General features: G+C 43.2%; 2 protein-coding genes across 5 annotated transcripts in view; one reads left to right on the top strand and one right to left on the bottom strand.

Annotated features, from left to right (window-relative positions):
• Nucleotides 1-13625, top strand: part of HSPH1 (heat shock protein family H (Hsp110) member 1) — a gene marked incomplete at its 5' end in the record, with an annotated part of 42624 nt that extends 28999 nt beyond the window's left edge. For 2 of the 3 annotated variants that reach the window (XM_081909349.1, XM_081909351.1), the window contains 12 exons: nucleotides 451-695; nucleotides 1609-1837; nucleotides 2955-3061; nucleotides 3654-3787; nucleotides 4910-5115; nucleotides 6642-6773; nucleotides 6994-7131; nucleotides 8042-8167; nucleotides 10092-10199; nucleotides 11032-11151; nucleotides 12107-12268; nucleotides 12766-13625. In XM_081909349.1, the coding sequence (XP_081765475.1) occupies nucleotides 451-695; nucleotides 1609-1837; nucleotides 2955-3061; nucleotides 3654-3787; nucleotides 4910-5115; nucleotides 6642-6773; nucleotides 6994-7131; nucleotides 8042-8167; nucleotides 10092-10199; nucleotides 11032-11151; nucleotides 12107-12268; nucleotides 12766-12960 (1902 nt within the window). In that variant the 3' untranslated portion in view covers nucleotides 12961-13625. The remainder of the gene's footprint in view (nucleotides 1-450; nucleotides 696-1608; nucleotides 1838-2954; nucleotides 3062-3653; nucleotides 3788-4909; nucleotides 5116-6641; nucleotides 6774-6993; nucleotides 7132-8041; nucleotides 8168-10091; nucleotides 10200-11031; nucleotides 11152-12106; nucleotides 12269-12765) is intronic. The other variant, XM_081909350.1, reaches the window with a different exon arrangement.
• A 73-nt stretch (nucleotides 13626-13698) lies between these two features.
• The window catches only part of LOC309368936 (cilia- and flagella-associated protein 337-like), a 32992-nt gene continuing 24981 nt past the window's right edge, over nucleotides 13699-21709 (bottom strand). The window contains exons 22-31 of one of the 2 annotated variants that reach the window (XM_081909337.1): nucleotides 20751-20913; nucleotides 19413-19508; nucleotides 17878-17936; nucleotides 17254-17395; nucleotides 16384-16423; nucleotides 16213-16301; nucleotides 15286-15470; nucleotides 14977-15087; nucleotides 14473-14573; nucleotides 13699-14381 (exon numbers count right to left, since the gene is read on the bottom strand). In XM_081909337.1, coding sequence (XP_081765463.1) covers nucleotides 14204-14381; nucleotides 14473-14573; nucleotides 14977-15087; nucleotides 15286-15470; nucleotides 16213-16301; nucleotides 16384-16423; nucleotides 17254-17395; nucleotides 17878-17936; nucleotides 19413-19508; nucleotides 20751-20913 — 1164 coding nt within the window. In that variant the 3' untranslated portion in view covers nucleotides 13699-14203. Of the gene's footprint in view, nucleotides 14382-14472; nucleotides 14574-14976; nucleotides 15088-15285; nucleotides 15471-16212; nucleotides 16302-16383; nucleotides 16424-17253; nucleotides 17396-17877; nucleotides 17937-19412; nucleotides 19539-20750; nucleotides 20914-21709 lie in introns of both variants that reach the window. The other variant, XM_081909336.1, reaches the window with a different exon arrangement.

The raw sequence follows: 21709 nt of genomic DNA on the forward strand, positions 1-21709 counted from the left end.
ATGAAGTCTCTCAGCCCCACTCACCTCACAGAGTGTTTGTTGTGGGGGAGGAAGGGAAAGGAGAATGTTAGCCGCTTTGAGACTCCTTAAAGGGAGTGAAAGGCGGGATATCAAATCCAAACTCTTCTTCTTCTTCTTCTTCATCCTTCCGCCAAGTTACCTGTCCCCAGTGTTCAGCATGATGTGGCCAATGAGCACACTGCACTCCCATTGGACAGTCCTGGGGTTCCCTCCACCTCTTTGCTTTAGTTGTGCTTCTGTAAATTTTGTGGGTCTTTTGTGTATCTGTATTGTGGTATCGTTTCGGCCACATGAGCAACTGGGCTCACAACGGAACTTCGGAAATAGACGGAGTGACGCTTAGCCTTCGTATCAATAGTCATTTCATTCCAGGTTTGAATGATGGTGCTATGTAGGGCAGCTAACATTGCCTTTTTTTCTTCCAACCAGGTCCTTGGCACAGCTTTTGATCCTTTTCTGGGCGGAAAAAGCTTTGACGAAAAACTAGTGGATCACTTCTGTGCTGAAATAAAAGCCAAGTACAAACTGGACCCCAAATCTAAAGTACGGGCCCTTCTTCGTTTATACCAGGAGTGTGAGAAGCTGAAAAAACTAATGAGCTCAAACAGCACAGATATCCCACTTAATATTGAATGCTTTATGAATGATATAGACGTGTCTGGAAAGATGAATAGGTGAGAGATCCCTCTGATGCGGTTCAATTGTACTGGAAAGAATAGATTGCATGGAAACCTTTGAACAAAAAGACAAACAAGAGAAGGTTTATACTTTATAGGAAGCACGTCAGATATAGCTCTACGTTACCGTTCTGTCACCACAAGGATTTCTGCTTGCCCTGTGAGGCGTTCTTCCCCTCTGCTCCCCCTGCACACCCCCTAAATCTGTCTTAGGGGTTCCCCCAACCCTCTGGAGCAGATTTGGGGAAGGTGCAGTGTGCACACAGTGGCAGGAAGAGGAGAGGAAATTGTGCAAGCAGAAGTCTTCGCACTTACAGGATGAGGTAGCTGAAGGCCATCCTTTGTAGAATGTGTGAAGTAGCTCTTTCTAGGCATACCCAGGAGCTGCTAATAGAGGCACCAGTGAACTGTCCTTATCCTTGTCTTGACCGGGCACAGGAGTGTCGTGCCCAGTGAGGTGGCGCTGCAGTGCTAGCTTCCTGGCAATGGCTTTGCTTACCGAGGAGGAGAGAAGTTTGTGGGGGTGCTAGCGCGCCCGCAGGGGCTCCGGATCAACTTCACTGCGCAACTCCAGCCTCCTTGCCCCACCCTTCCTCCTGCTAAGTGGAAGTAACTGTCATTAAGTCTAAACTTAACAGTAGCACCTCTGTCTTTCTCCCCTTTCAAGTGAAAGCTCTGAAGACTCTGTCTCCAGCCACAATATGTCAATGTGCGTTTGCCATCAAACACCTGCTTTGGGGGAGCTCCTTCCTTTCCATTTTGTCCCTAGTTCACGGGTGCGGAAGAAAGGCTTTCTCTCACTTTTGAACCGACCGAGGCGATCAGGGTTGAGCAATCGTCATAGACCGCCTTGCTTTGAACTCCAAGGAAACCTCAGCCCTCGGTTTCTCTTTGTGTTTTGCCTGCCTAGATCCCAGTTTGAGGAAATGTGTGCTGACCTCTTGCAAAAAATAGAGCTTCCCCTTCGTTCCTTGATGGACCAGACTCAGCTCAAAGTGGAGGATGTGCACGCTGTGGAAATTGTCGGCGGGGCCACGCGCATGCCAGCCGTCAAAGAGAAGATCGGGAAGTTCTTCGGCATGGACGTGAGCACCACATTGAACGCCGACGAAGCTGTCGCAAGAGGCTGTGCCTTGCAGGTGTGTGGGCAACACCCTCTCTCCTTCTGGGAGATTGGTCTCTTGGCTTCAGCTGGTCCACACTTTGGGGGTGCCTTTGGAAGGGAGCATTTCTGCTGGAGAAGTGGCGGGTGGTGGGGCTTTAACCCATCCAGCGTCAATCTGCTCTAAAACTCCCCCACCCTGCCGGCAGCTTTCCCTCCACAGGTTAAAAACAAGTACTTCTTAATTATATGTATGCTTCCAAAACAAGTCTTGATATCATGTTGAATCTGTCTGGATATATGTACCTGGCAACTGATTTTAGTGTTGTCTGGTTTTGTTTGAATGATGTAATTCTGTTTCCTTTAATGGTCACCCACTTTCTCACTTGTAAACGGGCACGCATCTCAAGTGATGTGAGTTTCCCAGAAAAAAAAATCCCTATGCAAATTTAGCCTCATTGGGAATCCTGTCACTCCTATCTTTAGTAAATGAAACTTCAAATGTTTGACGCTTCCAAGCTTGCGTTGCGTGGCATTTGTGGTTGGCATCCATTTATTGTTGCTCTTGAGCTTGCAAGAGGAAAAGCTTTATGCGGAAAAACTAAAAAAAGTCCTGGGAAATTTTTCCCCCATCCTACCTCACTGGTTATCCTCGAGTTGCATGGCAAATCCTTAGCTTCTGTTTTAACATACTACCTCATGAGTATATTTATTGTTTATTTTATGCTATTTATAGACTGCTTTTCAGGCAGACCTCAGAGAGTAATTTTCATGAGATTGACACAAAAATAAGCATTACTTTTTATTTTTTTTTTGGGGGGGGAGTTCAAATAAAATGAAATGGGTGACATGTTTGTGTAGAAGATGCTGTTTCTACTTCTGTCCTCAAGAAAAGCAGGTCCTTTTTTGTTTGTTTTTGTTATATAATAACTTAATTCCAGGTAACATGTCTCACTAGGATTACATCGTAAATTGGTTTTGCCGTTATAACTTCTGCACACGAAGATGCTTCCTTGTCTCTGATGTTTGGTCACTTCTTTTTGGCTAAACCAGTAGCACATCCCATTCTTTCTTCCTCACATCTTGCTTTCTCTGAGCTAATGGATAGACTTTAACTGGGGGGAGGTTTCTAATTCCGTCTTTTTATCTCTTAGTGTGCAATTCTGTCTCCAGCTTTTAAAGTTCGAGAATTCTCCATCACTGAATCCGTTCCGTTCCCAATATCACTGCTGTGGAGCACAGAGTCTGAAGATACTGATGGGTAAGAAACCCCCACCCAAAAAAAATCCTCTTCTTGCACAACTGACCTCCTAATGTTAACGTGCAACTCCGGTTGGGGCTAGCCAGCTGCACAATTGGGGCCTGCGTACCTTGGATTTTACAGATAAGACCTCATTGTATGTTGTACATGGGTACAGCTGGTGATGTAGAATGCAGGGCAGCTCTGTTGGGATTTGGGAAGCACTGTACCTCATTGATAGAGCATCTGCGTTTTGTGCGGAAGGTCCCCTGTTCAGTCTTCAGGTAGGGCTGGGAGAGATACTGTCTGAAACTCTGGAGAGCTGCTGCCGGTCAGTAGACAGGGTTGAGTTAGATGGACCAGTGGTCTGACGCTGTATAAGGCAGCTTCCTATGTTCCTGGATAGGAAGATATACTTTAGATGATATTGGTGAGAGAGGTAATCTGGCCCAATCAAGTCCTGAAATAAATAGCTCCTAGATATTAAAGTCTTACGTGCAATACACATTTTACAGCAGGTCAGATGTGGTGGGCCAGTTGCAATCTGCTGTAAGGTTGGCTTCAAAATAATACGGATGTCTAACTTGTTCTCCCTCTCTTTTGTTTTGACTAGAATTCATGAAGTGTTCAGCAGGCATCATGCAGCACCTTTTTCCAAAGTCTTGACTTTTTACAGAAAGGGTCCGTTTGAACTCCAAGCTTTCTATTCTGATCCTGGTGGCACCCCCTACCCTGAGAAAATGATTGGTAAGTGAATGTTCCCTTCTCAACCAATATACCGGTTGCTGGAAAACACAGAAGGGGAGAGGGCTCTTGTGGCTGAATCCTGCATCTGGTTGGTCACTCTGGATCCTGGACTAGATAGATCCTGGACTAGATAGGCCACTGGCCTGATCCACCAAGTTCTTAAGATTTCAATCCTTGGCAGTGTTTAGCAGTATAAAATTGGCATTGCTGGTCTGATAATGGCCTGGTACACATATAATGTTAAACTCTGGTTAATATGACTGTGCAATTGCTGTGTCATGATAGAAAGACAAAATCAGAGCCTCACTGCATTTCTTGCAGTTTCCCGCCAAAGCAACCATGACTGGAAACCAAGATTTGTTCTTGGCTTATTGTTCATCATTTGTTTGGCTGAAACAAACCACCAGCCCTGGTTTGCATGTAGCACCAAGCCTTGCTCTGGTTTGTTTGCTCCTTAGCATGGCAACAGCAGGAGTGGGAGCTTTTCAGCAACATGTGCCAACATGCCGGTTTACATTAAACCGTTTTTAACTATGGTTTAATGCTTTGCACAAACCAGGGCATTGGCAGATTTGTATCTTTGCACTACATGCAGAGTTGGCTGTGTGGTATACTGCAGAAATGTTGCACGAAGTTCCTTTTTTAAGAAAGAAAGAAAGAAAGAAAGAAAGAAAGAAAGAAAGAAAGAAAGAAAGAAAGAAAGAAAGAAAGAAAGAGTAGCACTGGGGTTCATATCTGTCAACTTTTCCCTTTTTTAAAAGGAAATTCCCTTATTCCAAATAGGATTCCTTGCAAGAAAAGGGAAAAGTTGACAGCTATGCTGAGGTTTTGTGTACATACCCAGTTTGTTTGTTTTTTTACATTGCAGTGCCAACTGGTTGTGTCAGTTTTCTTGAAACAATAACAATAATTGCAATGGAGTTTCATGCCCATTCATTTCATTGGGTCTAGTAATGTTGGCTTCAACTATTAAGCATTAAAAGTCATAGACAGTTTGAAAAATTTTCCATCCTTTTTCAGTCTTGCGTCTCTCGATAGTTGAGTGCCTTCTAGAAATGGCACGGTTTGGGGGATAATTTACAACTCCCGTGCTTAACTTTGGGACCACTCTCTTGTTTAAAGGCAAATACGTTATCCAGAATATTGCAGCCCAGAATGATGGGGAGAAAACTAAAGTCAAGGTCAAAGTGCGCATCAATACTCATGGCATATTTAGTGTCTCTACTGCGTCTATGGTGGAGCAAATGAAAGAGGAAGAGAATGAAAATCACAGTGTTGAGGCTGTAGTAGATGCTCAGAATCAAAAACCTTCAGAGGAGGACATTAATGTAAGTTGGTTTCTTCACCTGGAATACACGGCCATCCTTCAGTGGTGGGGCACATTTCTTTCCATGCAGAAGGGATGGGGTTCAGTCCCTGACGCCCCCAATTAAATAGCTCAGATAGCTGTTCCCTTTGTGTGACCCTGGAGAACCATTGCCAGTCAGAAGAGATGATATATAAGGCAGATTCCTATGTACATCTAGTTGGAATACTTTAAAATTACTTAAGAGGAAAGAAGCTTTTTTATTGTTCTATTTTCTTTTTCTATAAGGTGGGAAGGGAGGTAATTCTACAGCCTGATGGGGAGAATTAGGCTGTGTAAACACTGTACCTTTAAAGCACACAAACACACACCCTGAGAATTCTGGGCACTGTCGTTTAAGGAAATTTAACTATGTGAGAAGTGAATTCTTCAAGGGAAAGAATGTCGTTCAAAGGTATAATGTGTATGCAGCCATAGCTTCGGCTGGTGGCCCAGCTGTGTCCCTGTCTGGATAGCCTAACTACTGTTGCCTACGCTCTAGTAACCTCTAGGTTAGATTACTGCAATGTGTTATATGTAGGGCTGCCTTTGAAGATGCTTCAGAAACTTCAGCCTGTGCAGAACTTGGCAGCCAGGTTTCTCACGGGCACAAGATGGTTTGAGCCTATTATACTAATCCTGGCCCAACAATACCAGCTGCCAGTTAGTTTTGGGCCCAATTCAAAGTGCTGCTTTTGACCTAGAAAGCCTTAAATGACTCAGAACCACAATATCTCAAGAGCCACCTCTCCCCATATGACACTGCGATCATCACCTGAGGCCCCTCTTTGTGTGCTGCCTCCTGAAGAGATCCAGAAGACAGCAACACAAGAATGGGCCTTTTCCGTGATGGGTCCCTAGTTGTCGAATGCTCTTCCCAGGAAGGTTCACCTGGCAGCTTCATTACTTACCTTTCGGCTCCAGGGGAAAATGTTTCTATACAACCAGGCCTTTGGGCTGATGAACATTCTATAGCCTTTTAAATACGTTTGTGGGAAGGGAGTGTTACTGGATTTTGTTTTATTGTGTATTGCATGTTCTCATTTTGAATTATGCTGTGAACTGCCCTGTGATCTTTGGATGAAGGGCGTTATACAAATTCAGTAACTAATATATTCATATTAATAATTATTATAAATTGTGATATAGTACACAATTCGCCTATCAGAGTAGATCATCTCTTTGGAGTTGTTCTAATAATTGGGATGGCTACTTGGATTTGAATTTCCATCAGGCTCAGTCAGGGATGCTGGGCATTTTAGTGTAACAACATCTGGACGACTGCAAATGATTTATCTCTGGCAAAATGCTTATTTGTGATGTACTCACAGTGACAAATTTAAATAATAATAATAATAATAGTAATAATATAATATGATGCTTTGGAAAGCTTCTTGCAGTATCTTGTTTACAGGCTGTGTGTTATCGAGCATTAAATTTGTTGTAGATTCTTACTGAATCCATGTACATGTCCTGTTCACATCATTTGTGCCTGGGCTCCCATTTCAGAACTTTATCCAGCAGGGCAATCATGAGGCTGGAGCTCAGCCCCAGGTACAAACAGATGGTCTGCAGACGTCACAGTCTCCCCCTTCTCCTGAGACTCCCTCTGAAGAAAACAAAATCCCAGATGCCAGAAAAGTGAGTGACCCTTTAATGCCTTCCGCCGAAGGAAAAGTAGAAATTCAATTATAAAAGTAATCTCCCATCAAAAGACTATAAGCAACCTGGTGCTCCTGGCAACCTGTGTTGGCAGGATCAAGGTCGCTTGAGATTGCGCGAGAACTTTAAAAACAGACTTTCTGAGAAACGCCTGCCAATCCGGGATGTGTCAATGTTCTTTCTCTGCTGTCCGCCCCAGGGAAACGAAAAGAAGAACGACCAGCCTCCCGAAGCGAAAAAGCCCAAAATAAAAGTGAAGAATGTCGAGCTGCCTATTGAGGCGAACTTGGTTTGGCAGCTCGGAAGAGACCTGCTCAACATGTACATTGAAACGGAGGTGTGTGAAATGAGGGTCGGGCACTGTATTTACAGATAGCGGTCACAACCTCCAAATGGTAGACCTTAAGTTGCTAAGATGTCACCACCCACGCACGGAGTGGGGAGGAAGTATTGGCATGCTCAAAGAAACCTAAGAGGGCAAAATCCTTCAGCAACCCTGTGAGGGCTATGCAAGCTCAGTGGGCACCATAGCCAGGGTGGTGGTGGTGGTGGAATGGGCACTGGCCAGAAGTACTCCACACATCTTTTTGTTGTTGCAGGTCCCACTTGTCTTAAATCTCAGGTCCCATCTGCATTATACGTTTAAGGTTCGGTCATACCACTTTGCCCCCCCCCCCCAAATCTTGGGAATTGTTGTTTGTTAAGGATTCTGAGAGCTGCTGGGAAACCCCTATTCCCCCTCACAGAGCTCCAAATTCTCAGAGTGGCTTTAGCAATCAGTCCCTCTTCCCAGGGAACTCTGAGAATTGTAGCTCTGTGAGGGGGAATAGGAGTCTCCCAACAACTCTCTTAACAAACTCAGTTCCCAGGATTCTTTGGGAAATTCTTATATCAATTTCTATAAGAATGTATGGGAGTATATTACATTTTGTGTGGTGTGTGGGTGTGTGTAACACATCTTTGTTCTCTTTCTCCCCCCATCCCCACTTTCCCACCTTTTTCTCTCTTTCACCATTTCTTTATAATAGAAATGCTTGCAAAAAAAATAATAATATTAATATTATATTGGTGGCTATTTAAAAAATGTGAATAAATTAAAAGCTTTACAGTACTGCGTTTGTTTCACTAATATTTACAGTATTGTAAACAAAGTCTTTGAAGGGCCTTTGTGTTTTTTTTCACCAATTATAGTTACCTGGTCTTCAGAATCTGATGATTTAATGTAATTGTTTTTGTTAATCAAATAGGGCAAGATGATTATGCAAGACAAACTGGAGAAGGAAAGGAATGATGCAAAGAATGCGGTTGAAGAATATGTTTATGATTTCAGAGACAAGTTATCCGGACCATATGAGAAATTTGTCTGTGAGCAGGTACTTACTTCATTTATTCAGCATATTTCTGTACCACCCTTAATCAAGAACGCCTCTAAGATAGTTAGCAAAATGTAAGTTGAATACTGTAGATATTCATCAAACAGTGGTTTCAAATATTTAGCATATTGTAACGCCTATCCCAACTAGTTTTCAAAATATTATAAATTCCACAAACGGGGTGGATTTCAGCAGCTCTTGGTACATTTGACTGTAAAAGTAACAAGTAGATTAGTTGGTACCAGTATCAACACGTGTAAAATTATTTCTAGGAAGCTTTTTGATAGTTGCTTTGTCAGAGCTTCCCTCAAATTCAAGGTGGTTGATTTTTAAATCTTGGCAATCAAAATCTCCTTTCTTTATGTTGGCTGCCACGACAGCAAGGTGAGGAAACTCTTCAAATCCAAGGGCTGCCTTCTGTCTTGGGGGCCGGTATATGCCCAATGGTGGTTGGGGGAGGCAACAGATATCCCCACATGACAGTCACCGTTTTTCCAGCCCCCCGCCCCCATGTTTCTCCATCCAGGCAAGCAAGGGGCATTATTGTAGTTCATTGAGCACAGGCACTCAGAGGGTGTGGCATGGCTAATGGGGGGGGGCTTGGGGAGAGTTGTGCGGGTCAGAGAGAGGGGCCTGCTGGGTTGCATTCAGCCCCTGGGTCTGCTCTGGAGCATCAAGAGTTTAAGGTGGTACAGATGGGGCTTAAAGGCCCAATAGGGAAAGGAGATCAGCAATTGGAGGCCAACCCAGTCTTTAAGGAATGGTCCCTAGCAGGACTCTAGTTATGAATGTAGAACCTAGTGAGGTAGGGACATGGAGTGTTAATCTACTTGTGGGGTGAAAGGGGCTTGGCCCACCACTCTCCATTCCATCTAGAGCTGTGGTTTCCAATGTGGAGCACGCCCCACAGGGGGGCAATTTGATTTTTAAGGGGGGCAATTTGGAAGCTTGTTTAGACCAAGTTAATGGCCTTTAAGGCTTCCTCCACGTGAATAGGAGTTCACTTTTTGAATAATCTGAATTACCGTATTTTCCGCTCTATAAGACGCACCAGACCACAAGACGCACCTCATTTTTGGAGGAGGAAAACAAGAACAAAAATATTCTGAATCTCAGAAGCCAGAACAGCAAGAGGGATCGCTGTGCAGTGAAAGCAGGAATCCCTCTTGCTGTTCTGGCTTCGGGGATAGTTGCGTAGCCTGCATTCGCTCCATAGGACGCACACACATTTCCCCTTACTTTTTAGGAGGGAAAAAGTGAGTCTTATAGAGCAAAAAACACGGTATATGTCATTGGGGGGAGGGGGCATCAGGATTTTAGAGATGCTTAGGTGGGGCAGGGCCAAAAAAAAGTTGGGAAACACTGGTCTAGAGAGCCAGTGTGGTGTAGTGGTTAAGAGCAGTGGACTCGTAATCTGGTGAACTGGGTTCGCTTCTCCGCTCCTCCACATGCAGCTGCTGGGTGACCTTGGGCCAGTCACACTTCTTTGAAGTCTCTCAGCCCCACTCACCTCACAGAGTGTTTGTTGTGGGGGAGGAAGGGAAAGGAGAATGTTAGCCGCTTTGAGACTCCTTCGGGTAGTGATAAAGCGGGGTATCAAATCCAAATTCTTCTATTGAACCTCAGAGGATCTTTTTTCCTTGAGAAGTCATTCGCTGTATTGTGTCAAGCTTTTCCCCAGATACATGGCGTGTGAGCTGGCTTCCACATTCACTGGAAAACCTCTTAAGTTTTCCCAGAACACCTAGGACTCCATTGTTAGGTTTCCCTCGGAGCTCCTTTTTCTCCTCCTCAACAATCCGTCAAGATTGTGTGGCTTTATTTTGCACCAGTTAACATTTTGACTTGTTTTGTAAAGTTTCCCCGGTAGCAGGGGGGTGGGTTGGCGCAATCTTGAAAATGTATTCTTGGGACTTTTGCTTAGGATCGCCACCGCTTCTCCGTGCTGCTGTCAGAGGTAGAGGACTGGCTATACGAGGAAGGAGAGGACCAGCCTAAACAGGTCTATATGGACAAACTGGCTGAGTTAAAGGTATGGTTACTTTCATAATGTAGGTTCAACTATGTAAAGCTCAGTACAGCCTCCCATGTATTCTTCTGCTGTAGATTTTATCAATGGGTTACAGCAGGTAATTTTTTTCAGACCCAGGCCCCACTTTTAACCCAAACATGCATTTGGGGAACTATGTTTTAATCTTTTACCATATATTTGCATGGTGGTCGTCCCAGCCCACCAGTTGAAAACCCAGTTTATTAGAGAAAGTATAATTTATCCCATTATGAGGGGAGGTTCTGGTCAATCCTTAAGAGGCCATATGAATATCTTCCTGGGTTCAGGGGCTGTCTAATAATTCTATTACTGGGATAGGTGGTGGCAATATATCTGAACATTGGAACATGCATTCACTCATTTTATTTGTAAATTTGCTTTTACACACACACAAAAATCCTGCTCAAAGCGGCTTACAACAAAGAAGCAAGGATGCATTTCAACCAAACACTACAAAAACAATTTCATAATAACATAGCCAATCAAAAAATATAATAACCAAAAAAACACATTTCAATAGTATGCATCTCTCAGACCTGCTTTGATTAATTCATCACTATTCGCCTTTACAGCTGGTCCTCCTGCGGCTGTAATTTCTGTATTACTTTATATTTTGCCATTTATTTAATGGTTAGTCAACCGTAATAAACATTTGATTTATTGGGGGTTTTTTGTAGGGGGGGTTAGAAGAGACTTTAGGGGGCAGGAAGATCCAGTGCAAGGGGCCAAAGACCTTTACATAGGCGTTTGAGGTGGTAGATAAGCCATCTAAATGTTTCCTTGAACGTATGGTGAATCATTCTGGTCTCTCTAGAAATTTGGGACTCCCATTGAAGCAAGGTATCAAGAAGCAGAGGAACGACCAAGGTTGCTGGATGAGTTGCAGCATAAAGCGCAAAACTATGCCAAGATTACGGATGAATACAGGAAGAAGGTGTGTGTGATATCACTGAGAGCAAATTTGATGTGTTGTTGCTACTTGTTCAGTTGATTTATATCCCGCCTTTTGACTAGTCTTCAAAGCAGCTAATAACTTAGAATTATAAATATGTTTGTAAAAATGTACATCCACCAAGCTGGATGCAAGAATTAAAAGTTGCAATACACAACAATTAAGATGTAGATTAAAACATTTTAAAAATAAGATACTAGAGCAGCATTTATGGTGCTGAAATAAAACCATTTTAGCCTGCCATCTGAAACTTAGTTTGAATGGCGGCTGCCTGATATCTAATAAGAGAAAGTTGGGCCCACAACTGATGGGAGTTGTAGTCCAAAACATTTGGAGAAACCTCTGAGATACTTTTCTCATATGGTGATTTTCATTCAGCCACTAGCCCAGCAAAAACTGCAAAGTTGAAGACAACAAACCAGTCTATTAACCACATTAATAATATATTTGATTTTATTTGGTAATGGCCACAAATTCAGTATGGTTTTAAGGCCAGATAAGCATTTTTATTTAATTTCCATGTCCCATCAAAATTTTCCAGCTTCACGAAGACATCGCGTTTTGTCATAAAGCAAATTCCCCATATCTTCCTTCCAAAACTGTCATTATCACAAACTAATTTTAGTGCAATACGAATTCCTTTTTATTTGGGAGATAATTAATCTTAAACGTTTCCTCCCAGCAGAATTATTCCGCTCTTAGTTCAGGGGTTGGCAACCTTTAGGCAAAACAATAGCTGACAGCCGCATCAGACGTTCAGCTTCCGAAAAGTGTTTGAAAACCGGAACACTTACTTTCGAGTTCTTGGTGTTTGGGAACCAAGGTTCATAACTGACATCCTAGGTTAAGTATCAGATATAGGATATTACTTGTTCATCAGCTTGAGGATGCCAGGGAAAACATAATCTCCAATGTACTGCATTATTCTGTGTTTCAGGATGAGAAGTACCTCCATATTGATGAAACTGAGATCAACAAAGTAGAAAAATGTGTCCGTGACACAATGGAATGGCTACACAACATTCGGAATGCCCAAGCAAAGCAAAGTCTAGATCAGGATCCCGTCGTGTGTGTGAGTGAGATCAAAGGAAAGCTGAGGGTAAGTGTTAATCATGGCACAGAAACACTTTCTGATGGTTCACCTCCCAGGATAGATGAGCGTAGGTGAAGTTCATTTTGAAGACAAAGGGGCAGAGCAGGGTGAACTAATGCAGGCATAGGTGTTGAGATATTACAGGGCTGGGGCCTTCCAGACGTCGCTGGATTACGTCCCTGGCTATTGGCCAACAGAATCACGAGGGCCATAGGTTCCCCATTGCTGGTACATGGCATAGGATTAAAGATACATCCTTTCCTCTCTGCACTTATTGGCTGCCACTTCTGGGAGTGGGAAGGTTTTGAGCATGGTGACATCTTTGATGCACGGCTGCATATTTCTGCCATCAGCCAGGTTATCGCAGTAAATTAGTTTCTGGCCTAAACAGAGTGGTTGCTTTTCAAGCACGTCAGGTTGACTGAGCTAAAATAAGGCAGTAGTTTATACATATTGGTCAACTGCATCAATATAATTTTTTGTTGTTTTATTTTCTGTTTCAGGAGCTGCACAGCTTGTGTGAGCCCATTGTAACCCAACCCAAGCCAAAGGTAGACTCTCCCAAACAGGAAGCACCACCAGAACCATCGCCTAATCATAAAAACGAAGAGCTGGAAGAGATTAAGAACATTGAGACAGTGCAGCAAAATGGCGACTGTCACATAAACGAGAGCCCAGTTAACATGGACCTCGACTAGACCCAATGCACTTCAGTGAGCAGTTTCATCATGAGAAAAGACTTCAGGTGTATTATGTGATATGGGGGGAATGTAATGTTTGAGGGGAGGTATTTATAATTTGTTTTAAAGAGTTTTGAGTTCTGTTATATTATTTGGGGAACGAATATATTGAAACGGTAGAAGTTGAGATCATGATAATCCTAAAAGGAAAATTGCCTTGGTAACTTTCAGATTCCTGTGGAATTGTGAACACTTAACAAAATCTTCTGTGCGGGAATTTAACCTTTTGTAATCAGTTAAGGCTACTTAATATCAAGGGAATGTTACAAAAGGTATTGCTCCTTTTGAAAGGGTTGCAGCTAGAGCTTTTGTAGACACCAAGGTGGTTTTCCTTTCTTCTCCATTTTTGATACATTTCTTCCACTGGCAAAAGACATTCAGTCAAAGGCATACACGAAAACCAAAACTTAAAAGAAAATGTTCTTTGTACCCATTGTCCATAATATTTGCTAGACTAAAAAATTAGAAGGAATATGTGAAGCAGCATGCAGAATTGCTTAAGTTCAGTCTCTTGCTCAACAAGCCGCTTTCATGTGTGAAAAAACTGAATGAAGGTTAAACTGATCCTGTTGTAAGTTCTTGTGGTGCCTTTAGTGAGCTTTAATAAAGTTCATTGAAATGGTGTGGTTCTTTACAGTGTTGGTTTTGTGTGTGTTGTATTACTCAGTTTCTACCACAGCCTTGGTCTCGGAAACTAACTGTTAGTAGCACATAAATACTTTCTGAATAAAAAATTAAACATTTACGGCTCAGTGGACTGGATGTAGCTTCCAGTTCAAATAGGAAACCACTAGAGTGTAAATTAGCCATGTCTAACTTAAGTCTCACTGATTTTCCATGCACCTACCCAAATTATGACTTGAACCTAGACCCAAAGCCAACAGTTTTCAGTGGAAGAATTAAGCATGTGCCTTTGAGTCTCTCTTACGGTAAAAAAAAAGTGAAACATACGTGCTAAACTCTAGTTTGCGCCATACGGGCTATCAATGTTTTTGTCATCCATTTGAGCAGTGATACGTATTCGTGAGATGAGACAACAGAACAGCAACACTGTTAGCTTTAAAGAGGAAGATTGTGGTCAGGAAAATTCTTTGCAAGTTTAGCTGAAGGGTGCGGAATAGTCCAACAGAAGAAATTACCCCAGGACCTTTAAGCAGACCTTGGTTCCAGTGACTTGGCAAATGACGGGCTCAGTTTCTTGCTACTCAGCTGCTCCTTTGTAATTAGCACTGAAAATGTCTGTACCAAGAACAGACAAATCAGGCTTCTGACAGTTTCCCGGGAAACTGTCAATTTCATAATAGTTGATTGTGCGGTATGTGTTGGGTCCCCCATGGCTAACCCGTCTGTTTAAAAGCTTGGATCGCTCATGCTTCAGCCTAAGGGGTGGGGAAAGGAAGTTGCAGGTGGGAAGAGAAAACGCTTTGGAAATGCCGTCAATTTACTTGCCAGCCAGGGCTTCCTGCTTACCTCCTGCTTGAAGTGTTTGCATAAAGACGCTTGCTAATTTCATCTTGGATTTCCTCGCTGGTAACTGGAGCCGGGGAGAGCCGGGGATTAGAGACTGTTTCCTGCCGAAAGCAGAAGAACAGCCACTGCATTATTCATACACCTTAACTGCTGTTAGAATAGCAATAGCTGCTGCTCTTGAATGCCATGGAAGTTTTGGGAGCTGCTATGTTGGAGAATCCATACTGAAACAAGATGGCATAAGGCTGGTACCCAATCAGATGGCAGCCATTTCCATTCTGTACTTTGCACGCTGTTAAATCATTCTCCTTTTGCTCAAGGTTTCATTGCCAAAATCTGCCTTTTAAGTTGCTCTTTCAACATGGTACACAGTTAACAGGTTTTTCCTCCCTCCTGGGTTTATATATTAATTTCAATAGGCCAGAGAGGTGCATTTAGCATCTACTGAATGGCAAGGTGTGCTTGTGGCTGCTTTAGGAGTTCTTTGTGCTAATCTTACTGTACCTTATATGCTCCCAGAATTCTTTGCTCGCTCTCACTCTCTGCCACCAGAAAGGGAAATCTGCAAAATCCTCTGGGCCCAGAGAACCATCCCAAGGAGCATAGGATTGCTCCCTTTAAAGGAAAAAGCAGTACCTTAACAGAAACAATTGCTGGAGATGCAGGAAAATAAAATGATTCATCTTGCTCATTTTGCATTGACTAGCGGTGCTTTCATAACACAGACAAAGGCATACCTAAGAAACTGGTGGGGGCAGGATGTAGTTCATGGCCTCCCCCTATTAACTGCACCACTGCAGTTGACTTACGAACCTCAGGTGTGGCAGGATCCTGAGTTCTCTTCTCTTGCTCTGTGAGCTGCAAATCGGAGGGCTTGCCTTCTAGCACAGGGTGAATGGGCATACTTTGAGGATCGATCAGGATTTCATAAGGAACCATGGGGTGTTTCCAGGAGGATGGGGTACAAATTTCCCAAGGTTCTGCTTGGCCAAAGGTTCCTATGGGGAGAGAAAGGAAAGGAACCCCTAAACAAGTGTAACTGAAGAAACAGCATGCGATGGAAGTAGCTCCTTCAGTAACTTGAGGCTGCAGAGAGCATTTCTAAAAAGAAATATTACTTATGAACCCAGGGCCATTGTATTTCTTAAACAGGATGTTGGTCAAATAGCAGTAGCTTCCATTTCTCTTTTATTGCAAGCTCTTTGGTCTTCTCTGGTGATGCACACACAGAGATGCAGCTGCATCCCTTCCAATCTCTAATTCATGAAGCTGTCACCTGTGCATGTCCTGTCATAGGAACTTTTTAATGTCTGATGCTGTATTATTTTTAATATTCGGTTGGAAGCCGCCCAGAGTGGCTGTGGAAACCCAGCCAGATGGGCAGAATATAGAGAATAATAATAATAATAATAATAATAATAATAATAATAATAATAATACTGTCTCAAATGTACACACCTTGGCTTAATTGCAACGGACATATGGCTTAAGTTTTCAAATCAGACAGAAGCTGGTTCGAGGAGAAAACATATCAAACAGCAGTATTTCTCAATAAACTACAGGGCAGATGCGGCTAGATTTGCATGTGCACAGCTTTAAACACCAGCAGTGGGTGCTCACTGGAGTCCTAGTAAATGTTAATGTGTCAACCGTCTATGTTAGGTTGCATTCCTACACAAAGCTGTCAGTTCCTCTTAAATGAGTAATATGGTCCTTGTGTTTTGTGCATGTGCCATTTACCAATGTATTCTCCATCCAGGCTCCACAACCGAACAGTACGATCAGTTGAACAGGATAGCAGGATGTTCTCTTCATCTATAACTTCTAACCTATTTGTCAAGCCAGAAATGACAACCAGTTAGAAACCCATGTGCACAACTTATTTTTGTTAAAGGTTAAGCCAATACTTACGATGGAACCAGATTCAAATGAGCTCTCCAGTGGTTCACATCTGTGGCAACAGAAAGGAACAGAACACAGGACTCAGCTACATTAGTAAAGAAAAAGAGTTTTATGTGCGTTATAACACCATGTCACCAGATGGAGCTGTGGAGTCCTGTCCTTCGGCAACGTGTTTTCCCTTTATGAAGTTCACAACATGTTTTTCTGAAACACTTTTTTGATGTCTCTAGATCCAGCCTCAGTTCATGGATAAAACATACATTACAGTATGTACTAACATACAAAAACAGTGAGGTGTGTTTGAAGTCACATGAAGGGCAATCCTATACATGTCTACTCAGAAGTAAACACCATTGATTTCAATTGGATTAACTCCCAGGTAAATGATATTGCAGGGACGCGGGTGGCGCTGTGGGTTAAACCACAGAGCCTAGGACTTGCCAATCAGAAGGTCGGCAGTTCGAATCCCCGCGACAGAGTGAGCTCCTGTTGTTCGGTCCCTGCTTCTGCCAACCTAGCAGTACGAAAGCACGTCAAAGTGCAAGTAGATAAATAGGTACCACTCCGGCGGGAAGGTAAACGGCGTTTCCATGCGCTGCTCTGGTTCGCCAGAAGCGGCTTAGTCATGCTGGCCACATGACCCGAAAGCTGTACGCCGGCTCCCTTGGCCAATAAAGCGAGATGAGTGCCGCAACCCCAGAGTCGGTCATGACTGGACCTAATGGTCAGGGGTCCCTTTACCTTAAATGATATTGCAACTCACTGAGTCCAACTGGACTTGCTTTTAAGTACACATGTGCATTTGTGCTGCCAATCTATAACCCAAAAGCAAAGATGCTAAACATCTCTACTGTGAGTAAAATGTACATGTAGACATACACTTTGGTGCTTCTTGTTCTGGATCCTGAAGAGCATAATCTTTGATGTCATGGACATACACGTATCCATCCTCATCGGCAGCATACAAATATGAATCATCAGCAGTCACGGCAATGCTGGTAATCAAGGATTTCCCTCTTGACTGGAACACACATTGACGCAAACCACGTTGTTAGTTAACACAGTTACATAACTTCTCTATTCTAATGGGAATAATCTAGGTGTCCTGAAGGTGTCATCATCTAGCACAGCTTTCCCCAACCTTGCGCCCTCCAGATGTTTTGGACTACAACTCCCATCAACCACAGTCACCACAATTGTGCCACCCAAGGGCAGCCCCACATAAAGTGCATTGCAGCAAGCCAGCCTTGAGTTACACCTAGCCCATGGGCAGCCAAATCGCTGCCCCTGATTTACACCACCTGGGAAGCAGGTGTTAATTGCAATTTGTACATGGGGTCATATGTGGTTAACTAACATGGTTGTGGCTTTGGGCTACATATATCACACAAACATTTCAGCTCACAATACATTCAAACAGAGAATGTTAAGCCTTTGCTGCAATTAAACACAGAACCCCCACCCCAGCAAACATTTCGGCAACTTCCCAACTGCAAAACTTACAGGTGCAAAACTTGCTATAAGTGGATCCCCAGTTCGCAGGCTCCAGAAATACAGATGGCCTGAAAAATTTGTAACAACAGGGGACAAACCAGTACCAAGCCAGTATCAAAGCAGAAGCATACTTTTGTGGCAACAAAGCATTCATGAGAGCAGAAATGTCTGAAGGCCAGTTCACATAACTGAACGTGTGGCTTGAAGTGGCTCTTAACATTTGAGTAATCATCATGTAACCAGCGGGATTTGTAATGATGATTACAAGCGGTCCTACATAACAGCTCTCCAAATCAGAGACCACTGGATTATGGGACACAGGGAGAATCTCTGGTGACTTTTTTGAGACCAACAATTTACACTAACTGGAAATAACGATGAAAGAAATCCAGTCTGTCAGTCTTGGTTGCATTAGGACTAAACCAGAAAAATGTAGTAAATGAAATCGATGCCTGAAATTCAGCACCCCAGGATAGTACAACAGTGATGACAAAATCCATTTGGTAGATCACACTTCTATACAATTGTTACGGCTAAAATCTGGGTGCGGGGCTACACTGCCACCCAGCTCGTTGGACTAAGTGTCCGCGGGTCCCTGCGGAAGAAAATGAGCTGAGCCGGACAGGAGCAAAATGTGGAGATCCAAGGTTTATTGCACAACAGGTTCAAGACGAGATTGAACAGCGAGAAAGAGGTGACATGAACTTTTGAAACTCCCTCCATGTCCCAGAATACAGTGCAAAATACATCCCAGTTACATCATGAATACATTAAAGGAAAGGTTGGGTTGCACCGGATTAACATAAGGAGGAGGGAGGGGGGAATATGCAGAGCTGGAGATATGCGCAGATAAGCGCTTCCTGAGTGTATGCATAGTCTGTCACCTGGCATTGCCCGGAGGAAAGGTTTGGCAGAGTGATTTGACAGGATTAGGGTCTTGACACCTTACTTGAGGAATTATGGAGGACAGGGGAGGGGTGTTGGAATCCTAGAGAAATTGAGCAAGTATATTGTAGTGAAGAAGACATGCCCCCCCCCTTCCGTAACAACGTTTAAAAGGCACAGGATGTCAAGGCCTGGACCTTATGCCCTTCTTGGCCGCTGCTCCACTGACCCTAAGCCTCAGGCCTCTTATCTCTTGCAGGTACCCTTCCTTCAGGATCCTAGCAGCATGCTCAGCTATGTTACCTTAGAAATCAGCATGGCAATTAATTCCTGCTCTGCAAAGCCACGTGCAAGGGCTTCTGCAGTGTTGTTGACAGACAAACCTTTGGCCCGGCGGATGTCACTTAACCAAATTCCCATTGTCCCTGGCCATGGGCCATGCTCGCTGGGGCTGACAGGAGTTGCAGTTGAGCCACATCTGGAGGGCCAAAGGACCCCCACCCCTGTTCTATATGCTTCCACTTGTACAGGGGGCTGCACAAGCCCGTTCCCCATAGGGGAGTTGCTCCAACCCCTTGATGATTTTGACTGACTGTGTTAGTTTGGTTGCCTAGAGTTTTGGTAGGCTACAACACCAACCAACATTTCACCAATCTTACCTTGCGGCCCATTGGAAACAAGCAAGGCTGCAGCCGATTCAAATTTCACCGCCCGGGTCTTTAGAAAGATTATGCGGCTAACACTTGCATCAACAGCTGGGGAGGGCAAAAAGAGAAGACTTGCTCCTTTAAAGGAAACAGCATTAAATATTCAAATACTTTCATTAAGCTACAGTCAAAAGGCACACTTTGCATGCAAGCACTCCTGCCATTAACTTTCCTGATGTTTACATTTACATTTCCTCTCCCATGGATTTCAGATGCTTCATTCCAAACCCCCTCTTACTATTGAGTAGATAAAAGGTGTTTTGCTAGGTTGAACTCTGAAATGTATACAGTGGTACCTCGGGTTAAGTACTTAATTTGTTCTAGAGGTCTGTTCTTAACCTGAAAGTGTTCTTAACCTGAAGCACCACTTTAGCTAATGGGGCCTCCTGCTGCTGCCGCGCCGCCAGAGCACGATTTCTGTTCTCATCCTGAAGCAAAGTTCTTAACCCGAGGTAATATTTGTGGGTTAGCGGAGTCTGTAACCAGAAGCGTATGTAACCTGAAGCGTATGTAACCCGAGGTATCACTGTAAATACCTGACTGTTTTGTCTGGCTTTCAGTCTGCCAACTGACTAAAAACTAAATGTAATCTAAAATAATAATAATCTAAGTGTTGCATCCGACAATATGCATTTCATTCACACAACTGGAGTTGCCCTTTCTCTCCTTGCATGCCCCCAAAATCTGCTCCAGGGGGGGGGTCACCGAAATGTAGCAATGTTTATTTCCTTGTGGCTTTCAACCTGACCCTATGAATGCATGCAGAGTTGCCACAGACCAAACAGTTGTTTGTACTATAGCAACTCAGATAACATCTGCATAACAAATGGGACAGGGATGGTTGTTTAAAAGTCCTTATTTCAAGATAATAAGAGCTGTATACCAAGACATCTGCTCACAATCACAATACTATTTGTAAGGTGGGACTAGTACTATATTAGAGACTTCAGACCTTAACTGAAGATGCAGGGCCACTTCCTGCCCACCCATCCGCAAATTGGGAGGTGACGAATTACAAGTGGAAAGTTGTAAAAAAACAGCAACTGTCATTATATTGAGCTGGCTACATCACATCCTTGCGGGGTAGAAACTGGTGTCTCTCTCAACCATAACAGGCCTGTTAGCTAATAAAACAACTTGGGATGGGCTTCACCTTTCAACTTCCATGTTTTCCATGTCTATTCAGTTCCGCAGGCAATGATTCACAAAGAATGATTCATCCAGACATAGTAGTCCTGGATAAAGGGTGAATCTGTTTTCTGCAGTATTTTTTTAGATGAGTGAACTTACGTTTGGTACTAAGAGAGGCAGCGGCAACCGAAGTGTGGAATTTATGACATATGTGACCCGAGATCATATTCCAAACAATAATTTCACCATCATAACTTGAGGTTGCAAGGAGAGTAGGTGGGCACTGAGCAATGCACAAAATATCTTCTTTGTGTCCCCGGTTCTGGGAGAGAGGGAGTGAAAAAAACAGTGCTGGTTGTCCTTTGTGCTTGTCGCTTCGGAGCTGTACTTCATGTATCAATCAATGGGCAGTTCAAGCCCTGCAAACTGACACCACATAAGACTGAACTGTGGTCAACCACAAAGCCTCAAATGTCAATATTGCTGCTATATGTCCACACCCCCTCCCCAATCGAGAACAAGTCTTCATAAAAGATAAGGTAGAAACTTTTAGCAGACCAACTTTTACCCCTTAGAATGTACAAGTCTTCTGGGTTATATTGAGCTCATAATATGCCCTAGGAATTTGCTGAAGCTCAGCAGCTCATGCAGGTTCACAGAAAATAGTAAACTACAGAATATACCCCTTACTGGGCCCTCCTTCACAGAAAAACCAACAGTAGTCACTTGGTCTCTACTAGGGATGTGAAAGAAATCATTTTGCACTTCCCGAACAGATGTGCAAACTAAAATACAGGCATGCTTCCTAGTTTGCAAGTCTCCTGATTTTGCAATGTTAATGGGAAAGTGCTCATAAAAATGATTATATTAGTGAAAGTAAAGTTTTAAAAGCTTTATGTTACAGGAAATTGTTTGCAAAAATGTGTGTATATTATAGAGTAAATTCCATACAGAAATGCATATATTAAATGAGATGCATTCAAAAGACATTTGAATTTTCATGCAAACTGATATGGAAATGGGTTGAACTGAACTTAAACACTAGGGGGAAAAAGAGAACCAGGAAGAAACTGAAATTGTATGGTTCATCCAATGCTAGTCTTAGCTAGGGGGAAAAA

Source organism: Podarcis melisellensis (genome assembly GCF_964234715.1).
Source record: "Podarcis melisellensis genome assembly, chromosome: 4".
NCBI classification, from domain to species: domain Eukaryota; kingdom Metazoa; phylum Chordata; class Lepidosauria; order Squamata; family Lacertidae; genus Podarcis; species Podarcis melisellensis.